The sequence below is a fragment of the Platalea leucorodia genome (genome assembly GCF_965183815.1).
Source record: "Platalea leucorodia genome assembly, chromosome: 5".
NCBI classification, from domain to species: domain Eukaryota; kingdom Metazoa; phylum Chordata; class Aves; order Pelecaniformes; family Threskiornithidae; genus Platalea; species Platalea leucorodia.
The window spans coordinates 29,530,981-29,556,870 of record NC_138827.1 but is presented as its reverse complement, the minus strand read 5'-3'; the positions used below and the strand labels follow the sequence as shown (position 1 = coordinate 29,556,870).

At 42.3% G+C, this 25,890-nt stretch overlaps 1 protein-coding gene across 1 annotated transcript in view; it reads right to left on the bottom strand.

Annotated features, from left to right (window-relative positions):
- The window catches only part of LOC309590531 (BEN domain-containing protein 5), a gene marked incomplete at both ends in the record, with an annotated part of 962,813 nt that overhangs the window by 67,392 nt on the left and 869,531 nt on the right, over window positions 1-25,890 (bottom strand). Inside the window, one exon of the mRNA XM_082311814.1 lies at window positions 21,292-21,454. Coding sequence (XP_082167940.1) covers window positions 21,292-21,454 — 163 coding nt within the window. The remainder of the gene's footprint in view (window positions 1-21,291; window positions 21,455-25,890) is intronic.

Sequence of the window (25,890 nt, the reverse complement as noted above, 5' to 3'; positions counted from 1 at the left end):
CCCTGTGCCAGCACATAAGCGTGGCTGGGCAGTGATCACGGTACCAGTATCAACTTCACCCACCCAGTTGAATCAGGAGAGGGGTACCAGTGCTGCATTACCAGTGCAGGATTGGAGGAATCACAGTAGATCTGCCTTCCAAATCTTGGGTGTTCATCTTACTGAGTAAACCTTCCATATGAGGTCAAGACATGACCGGTCAAGAAATAGCGATCCTTTTATTGTTTATAAATTAATTTCTTGCCCCTCTCTTACAGAATGAGCTTGGGAAAAAGAATTGTTATCTTTTATTTCCTTTTAAGCTCTTGTATCTTCTTATTTTTTTTATGTTCTTTAGAGATTCCTAATCTTTGAGTCACTGCTGTAACTAATATTTAGATAGTAAATTGAGAATCACAAATAGATCAGTGGCTATTAAAGATGATAGCCTGATGCATCCTCTGGATCAAGAAGTTCTTGATGCCCTGATTGCAAAAACTGGGTAAATACAGAGTTTCCTCTGCCTTATGTCTCCCAGTTTGCTTCATCTTTAGTACTATTCAGTAAAACTTTATTGCCACTAAAAGCTTTATCAAAGTGCATAGTGTTGCCTGAGGTCAGACCAGCCAAGTCTTGAGCCTCATATGAACTGTTTTGATGCATGGAAAATCTGTCTTTAACAATTCCAGCCTCTCCTAATAAACTAGCCCATCTCTAAAGAACACTGATTTTGAAATATAATTAACCTCCATGTATTCTGCCTTGTGCTGCAAATAGCACCAGGAAGAAAGATTTTTTTACCTGATTCACTCTTAACTGTTAAATCAGGATTCCTTTTATTACATTTTTGTGCATTTTGTCCTAGTGGGACATGGAAACAAGTTTGGGTAGTTTCCTTGCCTGAATTTTCTGCTGCACACCAGATGCCTGGTATGGCTACATTCTCTGCACTGGAAAATAATGTTTATTTCCCATTTCTATACTGTCTCTACCACTTTCCCTAGGAAGGAAAGATCTTTTCCCTAATATAATTCAAAATAAATATAACACAATATTTCTTCATACTATATCTAGGTATTTTAAAGCCATTTTGGGGTGATATAGTTATACATCTCCCAGTTTAATTCAGTTTTGTATCTGTTCAGTCAAGCAGAAGCTTTGCCAAAGTGCCAAAGTAGCATTGCTACAGAGAGGCCAGACCAGGTGGATCTTGACCTTCTATAGAGGGCTTGCTCAGGACACCAAATTCCCTATAAACACTGGTGACCTGTGGAACTCCTTGCTGCCAAATATCAAGGATGTTAAGAGCTTGACAACATCAAAAGAGAAGAGATGGCAGAGGCAGATCTTGGAAACATGCTTTAGCCTGCGGACCAGGGGAGAATGCGAGGTGAGCAGTGGGGGAATGAGGAGAAGAGAGACCCAGCAGGTTGACGGGAACACAGTGGACAAGAAACTGCACAGCTCACTGATAAGCATATGGGCCTCTCAGGTCACCCTGGGAGTTTGCTGCTGCAAGGGGGAAATGGAAAGCGTCATGGCCAGCTTTGCAGGCTGGGTACAGTCCTGCTCCTGCTTCTGCTGCTTGGTGGAGGACTGGGGAAAGGATGACAATGCTGACAGGGAACTATGCACACATTGTGTGCCCATGTCAGGTCCCCAAGCCAGCACAACATCCACCAAATCAGCACTAGACATGTACAAACATGCCCACTCCCTTTTTGGCAGTTTCAGAGAAAGGCCCCAGATAGCTCCAGATAGGCAAGGGTCAGCACAACACTTTCACTGCACCTTTTCTGTACCTGCAGCCAGTTTTGTACTGTTCATTGCATAACTATTGCAAGCACTAAATTTACTCTTTCTCCCACATGGACACATTGTAATATGTGAACTTAGGATGCCTCCTCTTCAAACTGGCTGCTCTGCTGCTCAGAGCTGAGCTAGCTGGAAAAATGAGAGGCATAAGCTGACATTCTCAACTTGCAGAATTTCTTCCACAAAGAAGGAATTTAGTACATTTATTACCACCTCAATTTAGATGGAAAGACAAGGAGACAGCAGCCACCCATGACTCAGAAGGGAAGGAAGGCAGGTGGAGAAAATTGGTGAAAGAAAAGTTGTCCCCACAACCATCAGAAATCTCTGATCTTCATCAGAGCTGCCTTGCTGAAAGTATCCTTTCGTTGTTTGCCCAAACGCAGCCATCACAAGCTCTCATGCCCAAAATATTAGACTCACGCCATTTAAAGGAAGGACTTTGGCAGGTGGGAAACAGCAGAAGAAAAGCACAGCAAAATGCTATTCCCTGTCAGCCTTCTAGAAAGCAGGGATATGGGGCAGCAGCAATCGGACCAGAAAAAAATGGGATGGGACAAAGGGGACATGGGTTGTTGAAAAGCCAGAAACGCTCAAGGTGTCCGCCTCGCTCATCTAACCTGCATGTCTCTCAAGCAGAGGAGCAAAGTGCTGTCTATGCTGGTTTCCTGGTGGGCAGCAATGAAGGGAGGCAGACAAAGTGATATTTCTTTCTCTCTCTTGCCTTGAGCAGGTGCCAGCAGAAAGCTTTGGCAGCTGCCGAGTGTTGTGCTCTGGGAATTTCTGCAGCACAGAGTGTTGGTCTCACTGCCGCAGTTGGATGACACCAGACCCAGTGGTGACAATGAGCCTTACAAGGAGAAGTGAAGGTGTAAAAACAAGATGAAATCCAAGCTGTGTTCTTTTGAAGGGAAGAAAGCATTTACTGACGTCAAGAGCTGCAGCCAGTTCCATTTGAGGTGCATGTCGTGCCCAAAATGAATTCGAGAGACCACAAATTCACCTGGAAGATTGATTTCATGGCCTGAGAGTCAGAATATTAACTCTGTATCACTCAACTCCAAAACGGCCCCTCTTTTTCCATTTGTGCTATTCTTCACAGCCAAAGCTGTTCCACCTTTTTCTGCTGAGGCTGGGAGAGCGCTGCGTGTCACCCCCTCACAGCTCACCAGTGTCCAAGAGGCACTAGAAAAGCAATTAGCAGTGAGAGGATTAGCGAGCAGTGAAGCATGCGTGGTGCAGCGAGAGGCCCGGGAGGCGAGCGGGCTTGCAGGGATGGTCTGGGCTCAGCCGTAACTGCACATGGGACCATTCTGCCAGTCAGAAGGTCCCACAGCAGATGGGGCAACACCTGATTTTTATTCCCAAAGAAAGTAACAAGTGGAAAAAAGGATTGCTTTCTACAGAAAGGAATAAAAGCAATGATAATTAAACACTGTGCCTGCGTCTCTACTTTGGCTCCATGTGCTTCGTTGATCCAAAGGCTACAGAGGTGACTGTGGGACAGATTTCATCTTTGGTGTTACTTGAATGATTTAGATAGAAACACGGCAGGCTGATGCTGCAGGAAATTAGTCAATTTACTTCAACAAACTTGCACTCAAGACGCCAAACAGCCCCAATGTACAGTCAGTTCTTCATCATCCTCATAGTGAATGGACCAATCCTCCCTTTGGGTGACACCAAGCCCAATGCCCCGCTCTGCCCATTGTCTCGTAACTTGACCCTGCTCTCTACACATCATCTGGTGTGCTTGTCAAAGGGGAACAAACAAAATACATCCTGGGTGACCTGTGCTTCATCCAACTCATCCAGTTACCCTTATTTTCAGTCCAGCTCAAACTTTCCACTATCTGGAGCAAAGGAAGAGGCAATCAGCTTGCCTGACGCTGCAGCAAAAACATGCAGACCCAAGCACTGAAGCAGATCGAGAGCAGGATGAGTCCCAGACAGTGATTCTCCGATCTCGGAGAGGGGAAGCCTTTGCTGCCTCCTTCTTCTCTCCAGCCTTCTTCAAACCCCTCAAACACACTGCAAAGCCAACACAGATAATACAGCAACCAGGGGGTGGGCAGGAACTGTGGCATTTGCAAAGGGACGGACACACAGCAGCCAGATAGCTTGGAGACACACTCCCACGTCTCTGTTTGCCCTGCAGTGGTTTCTGAAGCGGAGGTGTTTGCAAACTCACTCCCGCTGTCCCTGTGCCACAGCTCAGCTCTTCCAGGCAGATGGGGAGCTGATTAGATCTCTGCACTGTCTTTCTCAAACACTCTCCCTCCTCAGCTCATTTTCTGTTGATGCGCCCAGTGTGGTTTTCTAGCTCCTGACAGGGTTAATTGGCAGGCCCAGTAGGGGAAATAAAATGTTTCAGCTCTGTGGTTGCTTTTTTTGTCCTTGTTTGTTCTTGAGGCTGTGGGAAAGTGCTAGCTCCTGAAGGGTTAAAGAGCTAGCACAGCAGGTAGCCAGCTGCTCTAGATCTCTATAATTTATTCCTGGCCCCTATTCAGGCCCCTGCACGCTGCTCAGGTGCATATTAAGGCAACTACAGGGCCGACACACAACCCCTGCTCCTCACAGCCTGGGGCTGTGGGGAACAGAGGGCACAGGCCAGGGCTGGTGGGGTGGCCAGGGCTAGTGGGAGCGAGCTGCCAGGCGCAGTCATGGCCACTAAGGGCCATTTTGGATCCAGCAGCAAGGGGGCTTCTGTAGCCCTTTTGCTCTCCCTCTGGGGCCAGGCTTCCACAGAGACACAAGCCCCCTCCCAGCTTCTTCTCTGAAAGCACTCTCATTCCTCTTCCATTTTCATCTAAGTTTCCAATGAAGATTTATTACTCTGAGTGATTACGCTGTCAGCCAAATGAGGGGGGGGGAATAAGAATATCCTTTCTTCTTGCATTCCAGCCCTGGTCGTTTGGCTTTCAGCAAAAAGAGCCGAGATTATTTTAGTCCCTTTTTCTTGCAGGTATTATTTATTTTCAGGCTGACAGCATGTGGGAAAACCCATCAAGAATCAAAACCCCGGGGCATGAAGCTGGGTTATTATTCACCTATTTAAAACCTGGAAGGAACTGGGTGGTCAGTTAAGTGCATGTAAGACGCTAAGGCAAAGACTCCCTATCAGCACTCAAGACCAGTGAGATGTGGCATGAGAAGCAACAGAGAACACGCAAAGGGGGCTGTGAGGAGACAGAAATGTCAAAGCAGAAGATAGTAGTAGTTTCCATCCCACACTCAGAAAACAGGAATTTTACACAAGGTGACAATGGCCAAGGAGACGAAGCATGCATGGATACACAAAGGGATTTTCCCAAGACCTATGAGATCAAGATTTATTTTTGCAGATTTATTTATTTGGGGGGGGGTATGTGGTTTTGTTTTTAATTCTCACTTCCTTGTAATAAGAATATTCCCCTGTCATGTGAGAATGCAGCTGCAACAGTAACGCTATGCTATACCTGGATAACTAGACCACAAATCCAAATGTAAATAAAAAGAGAACCCAACTAGTCTGATTTTGGTGTCCACTTGAGAGAAATGCAAGTGACAGATTGCGCCAAAAAAACACCCCTTGTGCTGGATTTCTGACATTACTGGTTAGATTATTAAAATGGTAATCAGTAAAAAGGGCAATTTCAATCAATCAACTTCATCTCCTAAGGAGAAGCCACAGGAGGGAGAGTGAAGGAGTCAGGAGATCTGGTTGTGCAGATTTAGGCAAATCACTTTGCTCTGTATGCCTGTTCCATTCTCCTTTTATCTCACTAGACTGTGTCCTAGCCCTGTGTCATTGTCTAGACAACACCATTTCTCCTGTCCTGTGTTTTCATCCAAGAAAGAGCTGGGAGAGGAAAAGGACAGGCACCGAGTCTGCAAGCTCTTTACAGAGACACAAACAGAATTCAGATTACCAAGTCTTAACATCCCTAGTCGTCAGTAAATGGCCAGGAAACCCTCTGGCAAAATGTACCTTTTTTCTTTCCTTATGTTGGTCCAACAAAGAACGACAACTTGCTATTCTGTTAGCCCAAGCAGCAGCATCCTGCTCGGTGAAGCTGAAGGCTTGGCCCTGCTGATGTACTGTGCGTGTCAGCACAACAACACTTCTGCTCTCAGTTTGCTGTGACAAAATTCAGAAAATTGCACACAAATGCAATGTTAAAAAACCCGTTATGATCACAAAGCTGAAAGGCTGCTAATCGGGAAACGCAGGGAGGAAGATTGTGCTACTTGCCCAAGGCCAGGCAAGGAACTGGCGATGGAGCTCACAGCCAAATGCAGGTATCCTGACATGCAGAGCTACCCTTTAACTACAGATCAAACACAAGGTCCCAAATTGCCCTTAATCAAACAGGACTGAAACATCCTACCAAGGGCACTGCAAAGCTCACCAGGAAAAATACAGCTTTTTGGGGTGACTGTTCATGCTAGCAAGGTTTGAGGCTTGCTAGGCTCCCCTAAGACCCCCCACCAGGCTGCAGCAGGAGCCAGTGGGATGGGGTTCCCAAACTGCCTGCACTGCAGAGCACACTTGGGAAATTAATAAATTGTACAGAAACTCTGTCCCTTTGGGTTCTTCTCTTTCTCTCCATATTATCGTGTCACTGTGCATGTCACCTTGTAATACTGGGTTATTTATCATCACTGAGTGCCTAGATTGGCCCTGCTAGAGAAAAATCAAAGAAAGCAGCAGGGACTGAGGTTTGACGAGAAGGAAACAAATTCTTCCCTTTGAGAAGCATACGTACTTCTCTGCTACCCCATACACACCCACACATGCACGCACACATTTCCAGGCTGCTCCTCCTCCCCCCGCCAGCAGGCTCCTTTCAGCCTGGCGAGTCCTTGCTCTTCTCCCTTTTTTATGCTCAGATTCAGTGCCTTGTTTCTATGGATTTCTGTGTCAGCTCCCTCAAGGATATTCACTGGAATGGACACATTTACGGGATGACTAACATTCTGAAAGCAGGTAGTGCTATTATAGTCATACAAAAGCCACCTATTTTTGCTGCCTTGCGCTGTCATCCTGTTAGGCTATACTTTGCTTTGCCTTGTTATCGTACCAACTTCTCAGCACCATTACTCAGGGCTGCCTGCAGAGGACTGATAGAGGGGCATCTTTGTTCACTGCAGTGGTGGCTTGGAGCTCCCCCACACAAAGAGAGGCCTGCGAGTTTCTCTCCCTGTCATAATTAATTTCTTTCATGAATCTTGAGAATGTACTTAAGAAAAAAAGAAAAAAAGTTCTGGTATATATGCATAACTAATGTATGCATGCACTCACACATACATACTTTTCTATGCAGAGCAGCAGCCTTAAAGTGAAATGTTAGAAGATGACTATGTTCACTTTATCCTTATATCATATTTGGGATAATCACTTTGAAAGTCATAAGGTAAATTTTTAGTATTGTCTATTATCTTCAGTGATGCCTGTTCACATTAACTACTTTAATATCTCAACTAGTATTGGCTTGGACACTCTCAGCTTCTCTCATCTCAGTTCTTGGCACGTGATCTTACCTGTCCCTGCGCTCCTGGGTTTGGTGTGGTAACACTGTGAGAGTGCTGTGCTTATCCTCAGCCACAGACCATCTCTGCCTAAACACCATCTAAGCACCCAGGATGGAGAAGGAATGCAAGATGAAACACAGGTACAGAGTTTAAGTAAAATTGCATGGTTAGAAGCCACATTTCCTGAACTTCAGTCCTGAGACCTTAATTAACTAATAGTGAAGTGACCAGGAAAGAACAATGTCAGCATATGACAGTTTTAAAGTGCATATAACAGAGCAGGGACCACTGCAGGAAGATCCTCAGGCAGACCAAAACCACCAGAATCTCCTACGTCCTTTTCACCTTGAAGGGAAAAGCTGGATTTTTACTTCCAGCTCGGCACTTTGCAAAACCTGGCAATCCTGACTCCAGCTCCTTTTACTCCTCATAAACCTGGTGGAGGGCAGTACAAATTGTATGTGTGCTTCCTAAACTGGTATATGCCAATCCAGCTTGTGTGTGAGGGATTTGCATTCAGAGAGCCTACAATAAGTACGGAATTATTAATACAGTGTTGTACTCAATAGCTGAGACACTGCTTGTTACCAGGGGAAAAAACACTACCCTTCTGCTATAAAGGATCTAAATGGGAATCAGGCTCAGTCTCGTCTCATAGCGTAAATGTCCTGACCTGCTGTTCCCTACTTTGTAACACAAATTCAGCTATAATCAATTATGGCTTGAAATGCTCCTTAAATACAGAGAAAAATCCAAAGCACATGCAAAAGCCTCTGATGGTAACTAATGCGATAAAGCAGTGCAGGAAACTCCTTTTTCTTATTAAAGGCTGATTTTAAATCCCTCTGCAGACAGATGCAGTTGCTGTGCTGTGTACTGCTAACCTTGAATTCACATTAACAAGTGTATCGAAACTTTCCGTTTCCAACCGAGTGCTTAGTATGGGACCTCCTCTGACAGCGGCTGCACGTTCTCCTCTCCCCACATTTCATCACCAAGCATTCTCTGCTAATCAATAGAGGTCAAATCTGGATCCCGTTGGGATTCACAGTGAAAACTTTTGACATCAACAGGTCAAGAATAGCAAAGAGACACTTTATACAACACAGAGCAGAAAACATAAGCAGGAAAAGGCCACCACATTCTCACCTGGTGTAAATCAAGATAGCTACAGATTTACACCAGCTAAAGATAAGGGAGGGGGAAAAAAGACAAAAGAGAATAAAAGCATCTTTATTTAATGACCTCAGATGCAAACAAAATCTCATCATAGCACTGTTGCACAGAAAAGCTTTAACCTAGCCGGGGTGATACAACAGGGAGGCTCCTTCTCTGACTGCTATTGCCTGCCAAGATAGGCCGGGACACAGAGAGGAAGCAAAGGAAGAGAAAACCTGCTTTGTTCTTGATTTCAGCAACCATCAGAAAAACATCCACTTCTCTTCAATCGACTGCCATTGAGGAATAAAACGTTTCGTGCCAGTAGAGGGCACTTTAACTACAGGCAAGCGTGAGCTGTGCTGCCTTGTGCTGACCCAGGCAGGCAGGCAAACAAGGTGGGGAGGGGGAAATCGCTTCATTAGGCCCAACCTTACACTGGGAAATAACTACAGGGAGGTGCAAAGAGCCACCAGGCTGCTGGGCCTCCACTCGCCTCCTAAGAGCTGACACTGAGCGCTCATCCTCACTGGTTTTGCTGCCTTGGACTTGCTCAAGTCCCCCAGCCCCCATCAGCAAAGAGCTCGAGCTCCAGCTCCTGGGTCACGCGGGCTCTGCGTCAGGCCAGGCCTATTTCGAAATAGAAAGAAATTGTCCCACCGACAGCGCAACTACTGAGACCCAGTCCCTACACCTGGTTTCTCCAGCAATATGGATCATGTGCCAGCTGAAATTCTCCCTGTGCTGGAGCATTTTACAGCAGCTCCCCCACACAGACCCTCTGGTGTGTAATAACATTTAAACTCGCTCCAGCCTTTCCCCCAGCAGAGGCATTAGTTGAGTCTCTTTCCTTTGCTTAGCTGCCTGTTTTCATAAAACTTGCCCAAACTTAATACCTCTGAGAACTCTTTCTGGTTGGAACTAAAAAAATAGGCTCAGAAGTTTTGGGGTGAGTGTATATGAAACACACACACACCACACACACACACCCTGCTGCCCAGCAAAAGGACCCTAAACACAAAGACTGTCTGCTTTTTCCAACTGTATCAGCTGATTCAAAACCAGATTGGTCTCCCTGCAAACCTTACTTGTTGAAGCACATACACGAGTCCCATCCCTCCAGGCACAACATGATCAGCCATATCTCATCTCCTTAGAAAAATCTTGACAACACAAATTTCAGAGATTATGCAAAAACCTGAACTATAGGCAAGAAATACCAGAAATGATGGAGAAAAACAAACTGAATGATACAGCAAGCATGAGAATTTAGGTCTGGCTTGGAGAGTTTTGTTTCTTTTCTCTGGTGTTCCCTACGATGAATCTCAAGCCATTTTCTTGTTTGAGACAGGCTAGCACAGAGTGATAGCTAATGTATCTGAACCAGTCCATAAACTCCCACTGCATCTATCTATACTATCTAATTCTCAGTGCCTGCCTCAGAGTGGTTAGTCCTCTGTTTGCATCTCAAAAATTTCCAGACACATAAATAAACCAAGCACGGATAAATCGGGTCTGAAGGTCTGTTTCTCAGATGGATCTGGCAGCTGCCTTGGTTTATTGGCAGTTCATTTATCATCTCAAGAAAAATATTGATGGTTCTGGAGACATAGGCCCTTTCTGTGTCCTGGTTGAAGGAAAGCTGTCCTTCTGGACAGGCTTTGGAAAGAAAGTCAATGCAACAAATTTTACTTGGCAGATGTGAGGGATGCGGTGCAAAGAGGAATCATTAAGTAAGGAAGAAGGGACACTAGGATGATAACCCTGTTGGCCCAGAAATAGCCTAGTCTCAAAATCTTCACAGTATCTATCACAGCAAGAATATGAGATTGTGGGACTGCTAACAGGCACAGTCATGGGCATCTTCTCAAGAGGAGGTATTACTGCCGCACAGTAAGAGACGAGGAGCTTGAAGCTGTATTCTGCCAACAGAACCAGCCACTTACCAGACCTTGAAGAAATCCAGAGAAACTCCAAGATGAAAAGGCTTGAAAACAGGAATAAGGGGACTGAAGTACTGTAGACTCTTTCCCCTTGGGGTAGCAGAATCATGCAGTCCTGGCTCCACCACATAGGAGTGTTAGCAGTCCAGCTGCCTCTGCTGTAGAAAGTCACCAGGAAGACAATTGTATGCTCTGAGCCATTTCCATCCCTTACCTTGATTAAACCAGCTATGTTCCACTTGAGCAGCCTGTTAATGATTTACTGAAAGGAAGCTTGAGATTTGTCATGTATTGAAATGGTGGAAAGAGATCTCACTTTGCACGTTATCCAACACTGCTCTAGTCACGTCTGCAGAAATCAGTCCAATGTAATCTTTTGCTACATGTGACACTCCACTGCCCTGCAGATCCCCCTTTGCTACATGAGAGGTCTTGAGTAGTTACCTACATATTGGATTTCTTGAAGGACTGGCTGATGAAGAAAAGATGAATGTATTGTCACCTATAATTTGGTCTTTTGTGGCACCGGATGACAGTTGCTGGTTTAATAAGGATTGCCTAGTTTTAGAGAAAGAAATAACTGGCCTGACAGAATCATGAATGCAACCTGACTGTGGGAATGTGTTATCCAGAAGTTGGTTTGCTGAGGAAGAGTGATGAACACCAATCATAATGACAGAAAGCAAGGTATTTGGGATGTTGAAGTTTTCAAAACCTATGTATTCCTCCAGCAGGAGTTGGTTCCTAGACTCTCTTAGCCAGATGACCAAAACTCCAGCCTATGCTGAACAGAAATTCAGTTATTTTAACAAACTTTGAATCTCTCCTAAGTTGTGGGAAAACAAAGAGTACAGCAGAACACACACAGGCTGTTAAGTGCATGAGGAACTGAACACATGATGATTACAGTGTGTACTCTGAAACTGAAAGCTGTATTCCTCATTTTGGTGCTTATACCTGCTGCTTGTGTGACCAGGGCAGAATTTATCCTGATCGCAAGTAAAAATCATAATGCACAGCAAATACACTCTGCCATTAGAGTCACTTGGAGTTGATTCTGCATTGGCAGCTCATACAGTTGTGTGTACCTAGAAAGAAAGTGTAAGATGATATACCAACTTTAGAAATGAAGGAATGATTATGATCTGGTAATATTTTTCCACTTACAGTGTACAGGATAAATACTCAGGCAGCGAATAACTAGGTAGGCTAGGAGACTTCAAATGTGAAAAAAAGAAGGCTGATATGAGTGCCATGGGGAAAGCAGATGGGGATCAATGCTGCTTCCAGTGTAACAATTAGGAATCACAAAATAAAGCTTTCAGGTGGTAGGCTTAAAACAAACAAGATATTATTAAGCTGTGGAAATCCCTAGCAAGGAATGCTGTGGATGCTAAAAATGTATACAGGTTCATGGGAGACAAATCCATTGAGTGTTACTACAGACATAATCAACATCTCTGGCTCCGGGATCCCCAAACCACTAATTGCTGGAAACTGGAAGAATATTCAGAGGAAGTACTGTTATATGCTTATTCTATGATTATATTCTTCTGATTTTGATCTGAACTGATTTGGCTGTTCTTCCATTAAGAGACGAGACATGGGAGAATCAGACCCATCTTGCTCTCATCAAAACACAAACGTTTCTGAACACTAGGTCAAAGCTGCAGATTATCTTTAGTTTCTGCCTGAGACATGTTCAGACTTTGTTGATCTGAACCCCGGACAAAGTTTCACCTCTAGGTGACAAGAAACGCCACTGGCTTGCAGTGGGCATGTATTGACCTTGGTTTGAATGGGTATTCTCTTCACCTGCGAACTGTACCTGCCAGGTTTCTGGCCTCTTTCAACAGTGGCTTGGTGGAGAAGATGCAATCTGCTTTTCAGGATGCCATGAGATATCCTTTGTTAAGGTTTGCAGAGATGTTAGGGGTAAAAGTTTGCAGAGAAAAGGAAAGTGAAGTGAGGTCTCTACTCACCCATGAAGGCAAGGAGATGTGGGATCTGTTTCCTGTGACTATTATGCCTACTGTTGTCCTCTGGTTTCTAACAATAGAGATGCAGCTGTCCCTACTGGAGAGATTAATTTTGGCCTCTCTACTCATTTAGCCAGCTATTTTTCATGAAACTCATAGGAATGTAGTATCTCTGAGACTTTCATCACTGTCAGATTCAGTTGCAATTGGTCAAGTAGCTGAGAAACACAGGCACACAGACAGAAAGACACTCATTTCTTTGCTGAGCTTCCTAAAAAATGTCTCTGATTCCCTTTCAGGATGTTGGTATTTCAGACTGAAGAAGTAGTAGTAAACAATAACTTCTTCCCTCCCCCTAGAATTCCTTTTGATCACCAAAAAGCCTGCTGAGCCTTTAGGTGGCAAAATACAAAAGAAAAAAGGAATAGTTTAGGTGAAAGACAGCACAAAGTGAACAAAAAGCAGGGACTGGGTGTGTCCGATTAATGAAACACCACCTGCAAAAAATCAGGTGAGATGACAGAAAGGCATGGGGTAGGGGTAATGACCTAAAACTGCAAACAAGATGGTGAGGATACAGACACAAGACAGGCAGGCACAGGGAAGAAGACTCAGCCAGAAGTGAAGAGACAGAGAGAAGAGGAAAAAGATGACAAACATGGAGACACACAAACACTACTACAAGCTGGCAGAAAAGCAGAGACCTATCACAGAGACACTGCAATATTTCTGTTTATTGCTTTTTGAAAAATGCCTCATTCAAAATGGCTTTTTTCTCTTCATTCCCATTGACATTTGGGAAAGCTCCAAAGCACAGCACTGGCTAAAGCCCTCTCCCAACCTAAATCTTCAACCCACAGACGTTTCTCTTTAGTCATATTAACCACTCCCCTCAGACATTTCCAACAAATTGTTAATATCTTTTAAGCCCTGCTCTCCATTGCCTTTCAGATTAGCCTTGCCCTTTCCTTTGCACTTAAGTTTAGCAAGTGTTACTAATAGGAATTTAACATTTACCAAAGAATTATTTTAACTACAGGTCTAATAGCATTTGTATGGTGTTCTGAGCACCCAAGAGCCTCACTATCAGTTCCATATGCTTAGCTTTGTCTAAGTTGCTTATAAGACAAAGGAAAAATACAAGTTTATAGAAAAGCCAGTTCATAAGAGAGGCGTTCAAGACCTTGAAAGCCAGTTCCAAGAGGGATAGCAGTGCCTGGAGGGAGCTTCCCCCTTTGTTTATATTAGCCACAACTCTGCAATCACTCATGTAATCAACTTCACCTTCCAACCATTCAGCGAAAGCATCACTTGTGCTTGGTCTAAGTTATTTTCTCCTGTGTGTAAAAGAAATACTAATAGAAAAATGTAACAATTTTTATTATTAACCAGCACATTTTATGTTTTTTTTTTATACCACCATCAAAACCATTTTTAATTACAGTTCTGTGCTTGCAGGCCACTGATTTAGCTGGCCTGATAGCAACCATAACTCATTGATAGCTTGAATGAAAGCACTGATGAGGATTTCAATCAGTAAAACCTCAGTGACAGTTTGGCACCAGTTAGCATGCAGTGTAACATGTAGGCTGCATTGATATAAGATCATTTTTAGAGCTGGGCTTCCTCATCTTGGCTGGCTTATAAGGATCAGTCTTCCCATGTCACTGGATACAGCCCTACCTAGGCCAAAGAGCACATTCTCTGCCAGCACTGAGTTGAAGACAGCTGGCGGGAAGCAGGGACGATATTTGCACATGCGTCTCTGTAAGATGCGTATGCTCCCACTGTCCACAAGGTCCCTGTTCCCGAATAAGGTTGTAAATATTGACGGCTCTCAAGTCAACCTGTTCAAATTCCCTAGTCCAGACTCACAGCTTCTGAAGTCTTTCTGCTCTTCAAAGAAGACAAGCTCCTGCATTTATGTCTAAAACTGACTTGAGAGCATTTCTATGGGTCTGGATATGCACCCTGCTTACATTCTGGTCCCACAACAACCATCTCTTCTCTTCCCTGTACATCAATATCCCTGGGAAAGAGACCTGTGTACACAAGAGGAAGGAAATTGATCTACACTCTCATGGGGTCCTCCTTTTCAATGCTCAGGACAACACAACTCTGGAGCAAACCACAGTGCTTAGTTTAACTTGTGCCTTAAAATCTGATAGGACAGGTAGGCTTTCAGTATCTCTGATGCTTCATTCCCCTTAAGACTAGATCCTCAGCTTTCAAACTCCCTTTCACTTCTACTTAAAACAGGCCTGCGTGTCTGACCTGCTCTCTCTCCTTCCCCACAGAAAGCCATGTGAATGCTTACCAAACAGGCAGCATGCAAAGCACCTGGGCACACAGAGAAATGAACCAGTTGCTCAAGACCACTCTTACCGCAGCAAACGGCAAGACCCTTTCCCCACTCACATCCATGGTATTTGATACCTGGCTCCTAGCCAAAAGGTAACTGGAATCATATGGTTAAATCCCCAGGAAATACTTTGAAGATGCCTTCCAAGACTGATATTCTGCATTTCAGAAAAAAAAAAAAAAAATCTTTCTTTAAAAGAAAAAAAAAACCTTTATAATAACACTTTGCACTTTTACAGCATCTTTCATCTGAGGCTATCAAAGCACTTTGGGATACAGATGCTAAGAAATCCATTACAAAAATTATAGATATTCCTAAGTTGACTGTAGTCACTTGCCTTAATTTCCATTTCTTTACTGATACTCGCAGACAGTGTCTGCATAGATTGATGCAGTCAGTGCTACAGGCAACAAGATAAACAAATCTACATACAAATATACACTCTCCCCCACAAATGCCCTCTCTTTACAGTAAAATAAGTATTTTTCTACAGCACTGTCCACTGTATTGAACTCTGTGAGGGAAAGAGGTGTGCATACTGCAACACCATGCACTTTCATTCCAGTGCACTTCATTAAACAGACTTTCACTGTTTCTTAATTTTCTTTGAGCAGGTCCCCCTGTATATACCCGATATGAACAAACACACAGATTCCTTCTGGGTATGAGCCAACATCTGCAACCCTGAAAAATATCAGCTTCTTATATCATTAACTGAGTTTCCATGGTGCCCTGGGGCAGAGATATTGATGCTTGACAGCATTATCACTATAAAGTAACTTTACAACTCTATAATTTAACTCTATGCTTCCAGTAATATTAAGAGCATTTGAAATTGTGGCTGTAAACTTTGACACTTTCACACAGACTGGGGAGTTGAAAGAGGATTTTGTTTTCTTTCCTCAAAGACAGCCCAAAATATGGTACTGAGAAATAACCAAATACTGGAGAGATGATGTGCAAGGAGGTCACTCTTAAGAAAATCTGCAGGATTAGGATTAATGCCATTTTCTGCAACACACAGAAAGGAGGTTGTTTCTAGGAGCTTAGCAGAAGAAGGATGAAGATGTAGACCTCTGGAGGTCTTTTCCTGAGCATGTGCCCGATTTACTTTGAAATCATCTTGGCAACAAGCTCTAACTCAAGTTCAAACATAAGACACACTGGATAACCTCTGCAGAGCTCCCTTAGCTTTATCAGCACAGCCTTTCATATCTCATTGGCTTTTACTAGTAATGTTGCCTTTACTGGGTGGGAATGAACCTGCAAGTGCCATAATCTGGCTCATGAGAATGTTCTCTTAAGGATATTCCTAACAGAGCTAGGAGAATCAGGACAGGCAGTTGCCAAAAAAAGAAATGTAAAAAAAGCCCAAAATAACCAAGTACATTTGCCCTAGAGGACTGGCAGGTCCATGAAGCTCTAAAAGTTATAGATGCTTTTACTGGAATTGTAGTTTGCATACAGATTTCTTTTCCCCAGGACAGGTATTTACTGAGATCCAAGTACTTTTTAAATGGAATCTGGATATAAACAAATGACTGTTTTCTCCAGGGGATTTAACTTCTCAAGTCCCCAGTCAAGCAGCAGGCTGATATTCTGCTTGAAGCTAAGAATAAGAGTGAACCCAGTGGCCCCAACTGTGCCAAGAGTCCAAGATGCAAGCTCCTGTTAGGCACTTGAAGATACTCTAGTTGATCCAAGCTTTCATTCTGTGACTGTAGCCATATAAATACATTTTTTTATGTCCATAAACAGGAGAGTTCAGCGGTGCAAGTATACCCTGTTTAAGGGATGCAAAGCTTCCAATTCAACACATTCAGTGAAATGGAAAATACCAAATGATATCTTTGCAAGTTGGTTCAGCTATACTGTTTTAAAGTATTGAGATAATTTCTCAGCTGTTTGTAATGTGAAAAGACCTACTTTGGGATAACATTAATAATGTCTCTTTCTTCTGTGTTCTTCCCCCTTGGCTTCCAAAATGTTTCTTTTGTTTTGTTTGTTTGTATTTTTACAAAAGAAGTTTCATTAAATTCCTTCTTTGTATTGCGGACGTTAAATCAAAGGGGTGAAGTGATGTGCTTGGAAAAGCCGTACAAAGGAGAACTGTTCCACCAGACCCTCAGTCCAGGGTTCCAGTCTCCTGTTCCACTCAGAAGTGATTTCAACAAGTAAAGCTATACACATGAATGACTAAAGGCCCATCTTTGGATGATGGCCTTTCCCACCTGGAGGAAGCTTAGAATTAAGATTAAAATACACAAAAAAGCCATGGACACACTGACAATTGTGGTGCCCACACATCTTGATGATTATTCTCCCTTACAGCTACCAGGCTACAATCATACCAGTTCTTGCCTAGTCTCTATCATTTCTATCTTCCTATCTCATGGCTAGTCTTTGGAAGAGTAAAACCTTTTATGCTCTCTTATGGGCTGCCTGCTGTGCAGCAGGGATCCAGTTCAAACACTAAAAAATGAACCAAATAGATTTTAAAACTGTTGATGTGAGACTCCTTTACTGGCCACTCTCAGGTCAGGCTGTGACAGCCGCTGATCAGCAGCTGTAGTGGAAAGCAATTCTGGGTGTGCTATCAGAGCAGCGCTCAGAGTCCTACAGCTGGGGATTCATCCTTCCTCCCCCTCTTTTATCCTTTGTTCCCTGCCCAGCTATGAGGCTGGTGTGTATCAGCTCAGCAGTTGAGCTGTTGGTGGTGAATATTACAGAGCAGTTTACATGCCTTGTGTCATAAGCCCTGTAAATGCCTAGTAAAACATGGTATTTAATGGAAGCATATCAGCTCATTTTAAAGCTTCTTTACCTGGTGCTGAGCAAACTGTTGCTGCTCTGCCTTTTTAATCAGTTACCACCAAATGTGTGTGCGTGTGAGAAGGGTTTTAAACATTTCTCTGTCCACTTCCAGGCAACTAACCGACAAGCCTACAATCCCCTTATTATGCCTTCGAAACAGAGTCCATTCACTGTTATCTACAGCACATGTTATCGTAGGGTATTCTGCAGAGCCAGGCTTAGAGAACATATCCGTAATGTTTATTGTACACCAGGTACATATCGGTTAGACGCAGACCTACCAGGCACACACCTCTGAAGGAATGTATAACAGGACGTTCAGGAAGTTACCCCCGATACAGTGCTTTGCAGGATGAAAATACAAGAGACACTCCAGCAGTAACCATTGTTGATATAATGCTAATTGAGGCCTGAGACATTCATGCAACCACGTTAACTCCCGATGTTAAAAGAGGCCAGAAATTCAACACTCCACAGGACACTCTTATCCCCCCATATATGTCCCAAACATATAACCCCTGCACAGAGTGATGGAAGATCCTTCATTCCTGGATTTCATTTAAATAGTGCAGCCTCAGGGACAAATTTGTTTTTATAGAACATACCAGGTGTAATCCTCTAAATTCTGAATCTTTGAGGTATTTCATTTAGGAGAATACATTCAGTCATACTAACTGGAGTAATTTGGAACAGATTTCCACTTTTAATGATACCTTCCTTTCCTTTTTTTTAAATTTCCTTACTTTTCTTATTGAAAAAAGTTACTGTCCACACTAGCAATGTCAGAATTCAAATAACACTTATCAGGCTGAAGGTCTGTCTCCCATTTTCATTTATGTAAGTTATCCATTTACCTCAATAATTACAAAGTATGTTTCAGTCCACAAGTCTGAACAAAAAGCATAATCTTACCCAATGTAGAAATATATCTATTACAGGCTCACATAGAGGTTTGTATAGATGACAGAGTTAGCACATAAACCCTGAGGAACATGAAGAGATTTAAAAAAAACAACAACAACAAACCTAATCTACTTATATAATGGCATGAAAAGGGGTAGTACTATGATCTTATTCACCACAAATGCTGTAAAGGAAAGAAGCTGACAGGTAGAATTATATGCCACCAGCGCAAACTATTCAGAGTTTGTTCAGTTTTCTCACCTGTCAACAGGAACAACATTAGGCTAAATTAATATTTTTGTAGAACCTGGAGATCCTCATTTGTTTTGGTCTCTACATGGAGCCTGTATGGCTAGTTTCTGAATGGGGGGTGTGATCTGCTTTGTAGTCTCTGTTCAAGGCCATGGGTTCCCTGAATTTGAGGCTGAGTCTAAGTCTGCACTCCTTAATCGAACACTAGAAGCTTTGAACAATTCCAGCCTCCCTGATCCTGTTTCTATTAAAAACAAAACAATACCAAACAAAACACAAAACACAAAAGCCCACAACCCAATAACATCACAGTGGGATGAACAGAGTCCTAAGAAATACATCTTTGAAGGCAGATTTCCTGAATACTTGCCCTATCAGTTCTTCATTTATTTGCTTGACTTGCTCCCTCCATGTAGCTAGACAGTTAACAGAATCACGCCTGTCCTTGGGGGCCAATATGAACTGACTGGCTGTGTCTTTGGTTCAGGTCCATTAAAAAATCTGAGCATTAATTAATCACTGACTTGCAAATAGCTTGGAAGAGCTGTTCAGGCAAAACTGGAATGTTCTGCAATTGTTTTACTTTTGGTCACAGGCTTTGGTGATATGAAACTTCTCCCATGCCAGGATAGGATGTGCATAAATCCAGCCACTCCTGTGTTAGAGCAGACCAGCCTAGAGACTGCTTCAAGCAGCTCCATTTCTTTCTCTAACTAGGAAACTGCACACGTGAGGAAGAGCTGTCCTAAGCAGCACTCTTGACAGAATCCCTCCATTGAAAAGGAAATAATAAAACCTACCAGGGCAAAATGCCCGTGGAGCGTACTACATGGGCAAAGAGCCTTCCCTGCTTGCTGTCTTCCAGGCCAGTCAAAATCAGCTTCTCCTCCTCTTTCACTCAGCTAGGTGAAACCCTAACTGTAGAAATCAAGCTGCTGCTTGAGCTTTCTGCACATCACCACCAAGAAGGATCTCTGAGCTGGGACCTGTTTTCTGTGCTCTAGCTGCTGAGGGTCACAATGAATGAATGGAGAACGGTGCAGCTCTGTCTGCAAAAGGCAAGCCAAGCAAACAGATGGAGACGTTAGACCTCACACCTGAGTCCTCTGTAATGTGAAGCACAAACCAAAAATCTTTATGGAAAAGGAAACTAAGCCAGCATGACCTACAAGTCATGAAGAAAAATATATTCAAGGGAATCATGATTACATTTGTATAGGGACTCTTCCCACTCCTCACTGCAAAAACTGTTCTTGATAAATAAGAAAGATAAATAAGCAGTTGTCAGTACAATGAGTACTAAGTGAGGAGGAAAATTAAAGGTGAAACTAAGGTACATGTTCTTAAAATGCCAAAATACCAACATAAGAAAATAAATACCTAACCCAAACAGTAATGACAATTGTTTCCTCAGTGGCAAGATATGCTACATAGGCCTATGATGCAAAAAGGTACTCCTTGGAAACAGTTAACCTTACTGGGCAAAAAAGAGCTTGTATTCCAAATGCTCAAGTCTGATAAGTCACCTTAATATATTCATCCCCCTCCTTCCCCCAAATTTCACTTTCAGTGGAGAAGCCAAACCAGAAAACCCCAAATGATTAAGAATTACTTTTCCTGCTCCCTGTTTCTCACTCTCATTCCCACACAGTGTGCACATATGCATGGATGGTGAAGAATTATGTCTCATGAAAATTTCCCCCTCGCTACCCTAAAGCTGTAAACCTTCCCCAAGTTCTGAAATTCAGTGAAGAGGTAAATAGGCAATCACAGCTAATCTTTCTCCCTCTGCAGTGTTTCTAAACCTGTGGAAGTTTCAAAAGCTACCAAGATAGAATGAAAAAATGAAACAACACACCCAAGCTTGAAGTATGGGCCCTGGTTATTTGATTGAGCATGGTGACAAAAAGAAAAACATAAAAACAGATCATAAGACCAGTCAGAACAATTCTACAAGTTGTTAATACATTGAGATAGCCAGATGGATATGTGTTTTTTGAAGAATAAGATATTGCTTCTATTTAAGCACCCAAAAATGCAAACAACTATCTTGGTTTTGTTTGCAGAGCTCGCTTTCCATTTCTTTGTCAACTGGTATTAAAGACCTGGCCCTGAGGCAGCTGCAGAACGTAATGGGTTCTTTAGAGCCCTTTGGCTGCAGTTCAAAGGCGGAGAAGATATTTTAACTCAGTACCAAAGATGCACTTTCAACTTGCTATTAAAACAATAATACAAACACAGGGGTAATGAGAGAATAAGGAGAGAAATTAAGAAAGAAATGGAAGACTATGGAAGGGAATGGGTCACAGGCTCTCCAGGACTAGTTTCTATAATAAGTGTGTGAGACAATCTCCTACAAGAGGGAAATGGCTTATTTGATCTAATATGCCTTTCTCTTCTTGAATTTTCACAGTATGGAGAATCAATATGAGGGAAATTAAAGCATCAGGAGCAGACTCACATTTCCACTTCTGTGTTCCTATCTCAGTAAACTCTTATTGAGATAGAAGTATTTACCTTAAGTGCCCAGTTCAGGTGTGCTGCAAGAGGAGGAAGGATTTCAAAAGGATACATGCTTCTTCTGTGTAGGGAACAGCAGAATTAGGTCCACCCAATATGTAGCTGTAGAATGAGACTTCCAGAGTGTAGCAGTAGGATGTATCGTTTAACAGCCCACCAAGAAAACGCCGGCCTGTCCCTGCTTTCACAGCATCTCTGTTGAATGATGTACTGGACTGCAGGAGGAAGAACCCAAAGACATAAAGATAGTTCATGAGTGGAACAAGGGAAGGGTTGGGAAGGAGTCTGTTAAAATAGAAAACAGTTAAATTCACATTGCCAAATCTCATTTACACTGTATGAGATGGTACTATTTTTCAGGCATGGCTTGGAGAGACCATTAATGGAAACACAGTTCTGGCACATAGACTATAAATAATACCTTGCAGACCTTCACAAAATTAATCTCAGTTCACTAGTAACATCAGCTTTTCTCCTCCCCTTTTGGATAACACAAAGAAAGCCTGTCATATGAATATGAATTGAAAGTTAACCTTCCAGACCCTCCATTCTCAGAAGTTAAGCTGGACTATTATTTGGATATTGGGTTCCTTCTCTCTACTGCATTCCCCTGTATTATAACTATTCTCCCCTACCCCTTACCCTGGAATCTTTTAAGCAGAGTAGAAATGCAGTGGCATTCACGTTTTAGTGAAACTTTCTCACCTAAGACATTTGACTGGTTCTTAAATTAGGTCACACAAATTTCCACTTCACTAACTTAAATGTTAACTGGGTGTTGCTCTCTAGGTGGAAAAATATACTGCACTATTTTACAGCATTAGCAGCACAGTATAAAAGGCAGTATTCTGTACTATTACTGAAGATATGGCTTTAAGAACCCTACAGTTTTATGACTATTCATTTGAGGGGTGGAGAGGAGGACTCCAAGTATTTCCATAAACGAATTTTAGCTGTTCTTTGAAGACATGACATCTGGAAACTAAAGGGGAGTTCATCTTCAGGTTGACTGAAGTCTCAGAGATTGTTCCTATCAACTAGATAGAAAAATGGATTCTGATTTCATTTTGGTTGTCAGACTCTATTCACAAACCTCATAACCATTAGACTGAGTTAATCTGGGCTCAGCACAAGCTAGTGACTACCACCAAAAAAAAAAAAAAAAAAGAAAAAAAAAAAGCGCTTAGTAGATCCAACTTGGATCTGTTGCATAAAAGGCCTTAATATCACCTGCTTTAAGACTTTTACATTGCCAGTGAAACATAAAGGACTCTTAACATAGCTTACTGTTCAGTCATTGTGTCCATGGTGACGACTTTGAGCTATCCAGGGTCCTCCTATTGAACCTTAAGGCTAGTGGTATCTTTTCTTGCTAACACAATGTTAGCATTTCTCAACTCCATCTCTTATCAAAAAGAGGGAAAATAAGATTTCTTTCTTAGTTAAAAAATTAGATACAGTGGTTCAAAATATTAAACTTCTCTACACTGAGAAAATCAGACTAGTACTGAAATGAGCAACAATTCTTGATGAATAGTATATACCAGAAGATATAAAGAATGGAAATACCTGTGGGTTTATTAACATTCTGAATGTTTTGAAGTCTCTCACATGTTATAAAAAGGAAGGCTTTCCAGTTTAATTAGAATAAGATGGAATGGGGTTTCTTATTAGCATTATATATAGGAGTTTCCAAAGACAACTTGTTGTCTTTGTGGTAACATAATATTTAGCGTTGTGGTAAATTGCATGCAGAATGTATTCTGCTATGTACATATCACATAATTTCCTCCAAATTACGTGGCAGAAACCTTGAGGATATTCTGAGTACCCATGGGACAGGAAAGTAAAGCGCTCATAAGACTGATGGGGAAATTAATTGTTAATTTGATATGTGGAATAAAATACGTAAGGAGCTCTACAAGAGGGAATGTTCTCTGACTACCTGCAAAAGAAGCCTTCAAAAGACTACTGACACCCTGAAATTGAGGGAGGCTTTGTCTTCAGTTAAAATTCAGAAACATAAAGGAAGATGATCATGCTTTGGGGATTGCTTCATAAGTCAAGTAAACATTGATTTCAATGGATAGTGCTTCGTGTTCAAATGAATGCCTGTGGTGGAACTTTTAATGCACGAAAGCATCAGCTGATGAATATGGGTGTATGGAGCCAGCTCAAAGGACGAAGAAAACAAACGTGTCAGAACATGGTGTTGTGGTTTGTGAGCAGAAGCATCACTCACAAGGGGAATGAGCTAGTTCTATGGCTGTATTTGGCGCAGTGAAAACAAGGCAAATGTCAGAGAAGTGATTCAGGGCAGACATTAGGGACGGAAGTACTCCAGTGATTAGGAGACTGAGTTGCTGATATGGAGTATCTATGAAGATTATGGAATCTCATCAACTATGTTTAAGAACAAATACGACAAGTATCTGCTGAGTATAGTTCATGTCTTTGGGATACAGTTTGGACTTGAGGTCCTTTTCAGCTCTGTTTCCCATGATTTCAGTCAGTCTAGAGGAAGGTTACGAGTTGAATTCCTCATAGATGATTCTTGAGATAAATCTTACATAATATTTTCATCACAGTTCTTGGCACGGTAAAGGAGGACCATGCCAACAAAATTTGCTGATGACACACTGTGGAATGAATCATCATTATGGAGGAGGCTCTGAATATCACACAAAAAAAAAAAAAAGCAGTGGGATGAGGACTGGAGTGATAGTAGTAGTCAGATGAAACTCAGCTTCACAAGTGCCAGGTCATGTACTCAGGGCCTAATAAAAAACAATCTCTGCTATAAGCTGAAACCTCATCAGCTGGAAATAGATGAAGAGAGAGTCTGATGTATTACTTCACTGAAGTGATTTTTGCTTTCTGGCAGAAAATAGCTCAGAAGTTGGATCTAGTTGTTGGCAAAATTAAACTTGCCATATTTCAGAAGTGAAGCATAAGTAGTTTAAATAATTTGAAGAAGGTTTTGTAAATGGACAAAAAAAGAAAACAAAATTTGGATCTTTCCAGAGTTTTTCCAGAGAGGGATGGGGGGGGGGGGGGGGGAGGATTTTTTAGGGTTTGTTGGGGTTTTTTGTTTGTTTGTTTGTTTTTTAATAGAAGCATTCCACTTTCAGCTGTGCAAAATTACTTGAAATGGCAATGGCATTAATAAAATCACCCATTCATTTCTTTGCCAGTTAGTGCCGCACTTCCAGGAATAAAAAAAGCTGAACCTTCATTTAGGTGCATAAATGTAGATTTTGGAGGTTAACTTTGTCCTTATTTTGAAAAAAATATGATGGCATAGACCAATTTGATGTCTTGAGTAGAAAGTAAAATCTCTCTCCGATTTGACTCAAGAAGGTTAAAGTTGAGAAAACATAACATAAACCCCTCAAATATGAACACATGCAGGTTTTGAAACAGTGGCTTGGGCTTGGCCGTAGAGCAAATGTTATAAGCCAGAATGTGATTTGATGTTTTAGATGAAAAGAAGAAAATTACAGATTCAAGAAAATTCAACTAATGACAAGGGCGGGCAGCAGGTACTTGCTTGAGTCCAACATTCTACTCAGTGTTTCAAGTCAAGATAAATGGAGTGGAGAAATAAACAGGCAAAACTTTGACTCCTCACCAGAACTGATCTTAGCAACAGATAATGCTGAAACAAAGGCTATGAAAAGCCATGCATTATCATGGCAAAGAAAAAGCCTTTTGTATGCACATTTATTTTATCAAACTCTTATCTGGGGAAAAAGGGCGGGGGCAAGAGACGGGAAAGAGCACAGGTAAGGTTGTCCGCAAATGAGTCTCTTGTTTTTCTGGGAGAATCTATTGCCCTAAAACCCTTGCAAAGCTGAACTGAAGTCATCATTAAGCAAATGCACTGAGCAGGCACAGCAGGAGAACAGCTAACCAAATATTTATTTCTCCGAGGCTGAATCGCATGGGAATGTCAACAACAGCAACTGCAAAAAGTACAAAGTCTGGAGGGTGGGGGGAAACACCAAAGACTTTGAAGTTCTTAGATAGGGATATTTGTATAAAATCAACAGTAATTTGTTATTAAAACACACAGATACATTAAAGCTCACAGAAGGACTCTGCTTCCCAGCTTGTGAGAGAAAATTTAGTGAACAAATAGCTGTCTACAGGATTAGGAGGAGCCAAGCAACAAGAATATAGTGTTAAAAGAGCAGAGCAGGAAGAGTGAAGGATTCTCCCACTTTCTGGTGGGAAGAGACCCACCAGAAAACTACACCTGGATTTCACACACGCTTGGGAGCCTCAAGGTATGCTGACCCTCTATCTACATCTCTGGCATTAGTCGCAACTTCCCCAGATCTTCCTACCAGATTTCATTCTTCCTCCCCATGCTGTGCTGCATACGTTCTGTATGACCAGTTTCCCCATTGGGGATGACAGCAAACAGCCAGTTAGCACAAAGAAATTTGTAAACCAATTGGACCTTATTCAGACATTGCAGCAGACAAGGAATGTGTGGAAGGAAATAAGAAAAAAAAATGCATATGAATTCTTTCTGGAGTGGTCTCAAAGCAGAAAAAAAAAAAATCTTGGCCCTTGGTCAGACCTCTCAATGTGTCAGAACCCCTGTCTGCAGGGCAGTCTTGTCTCTTGGCTGGTAAGGACGCTC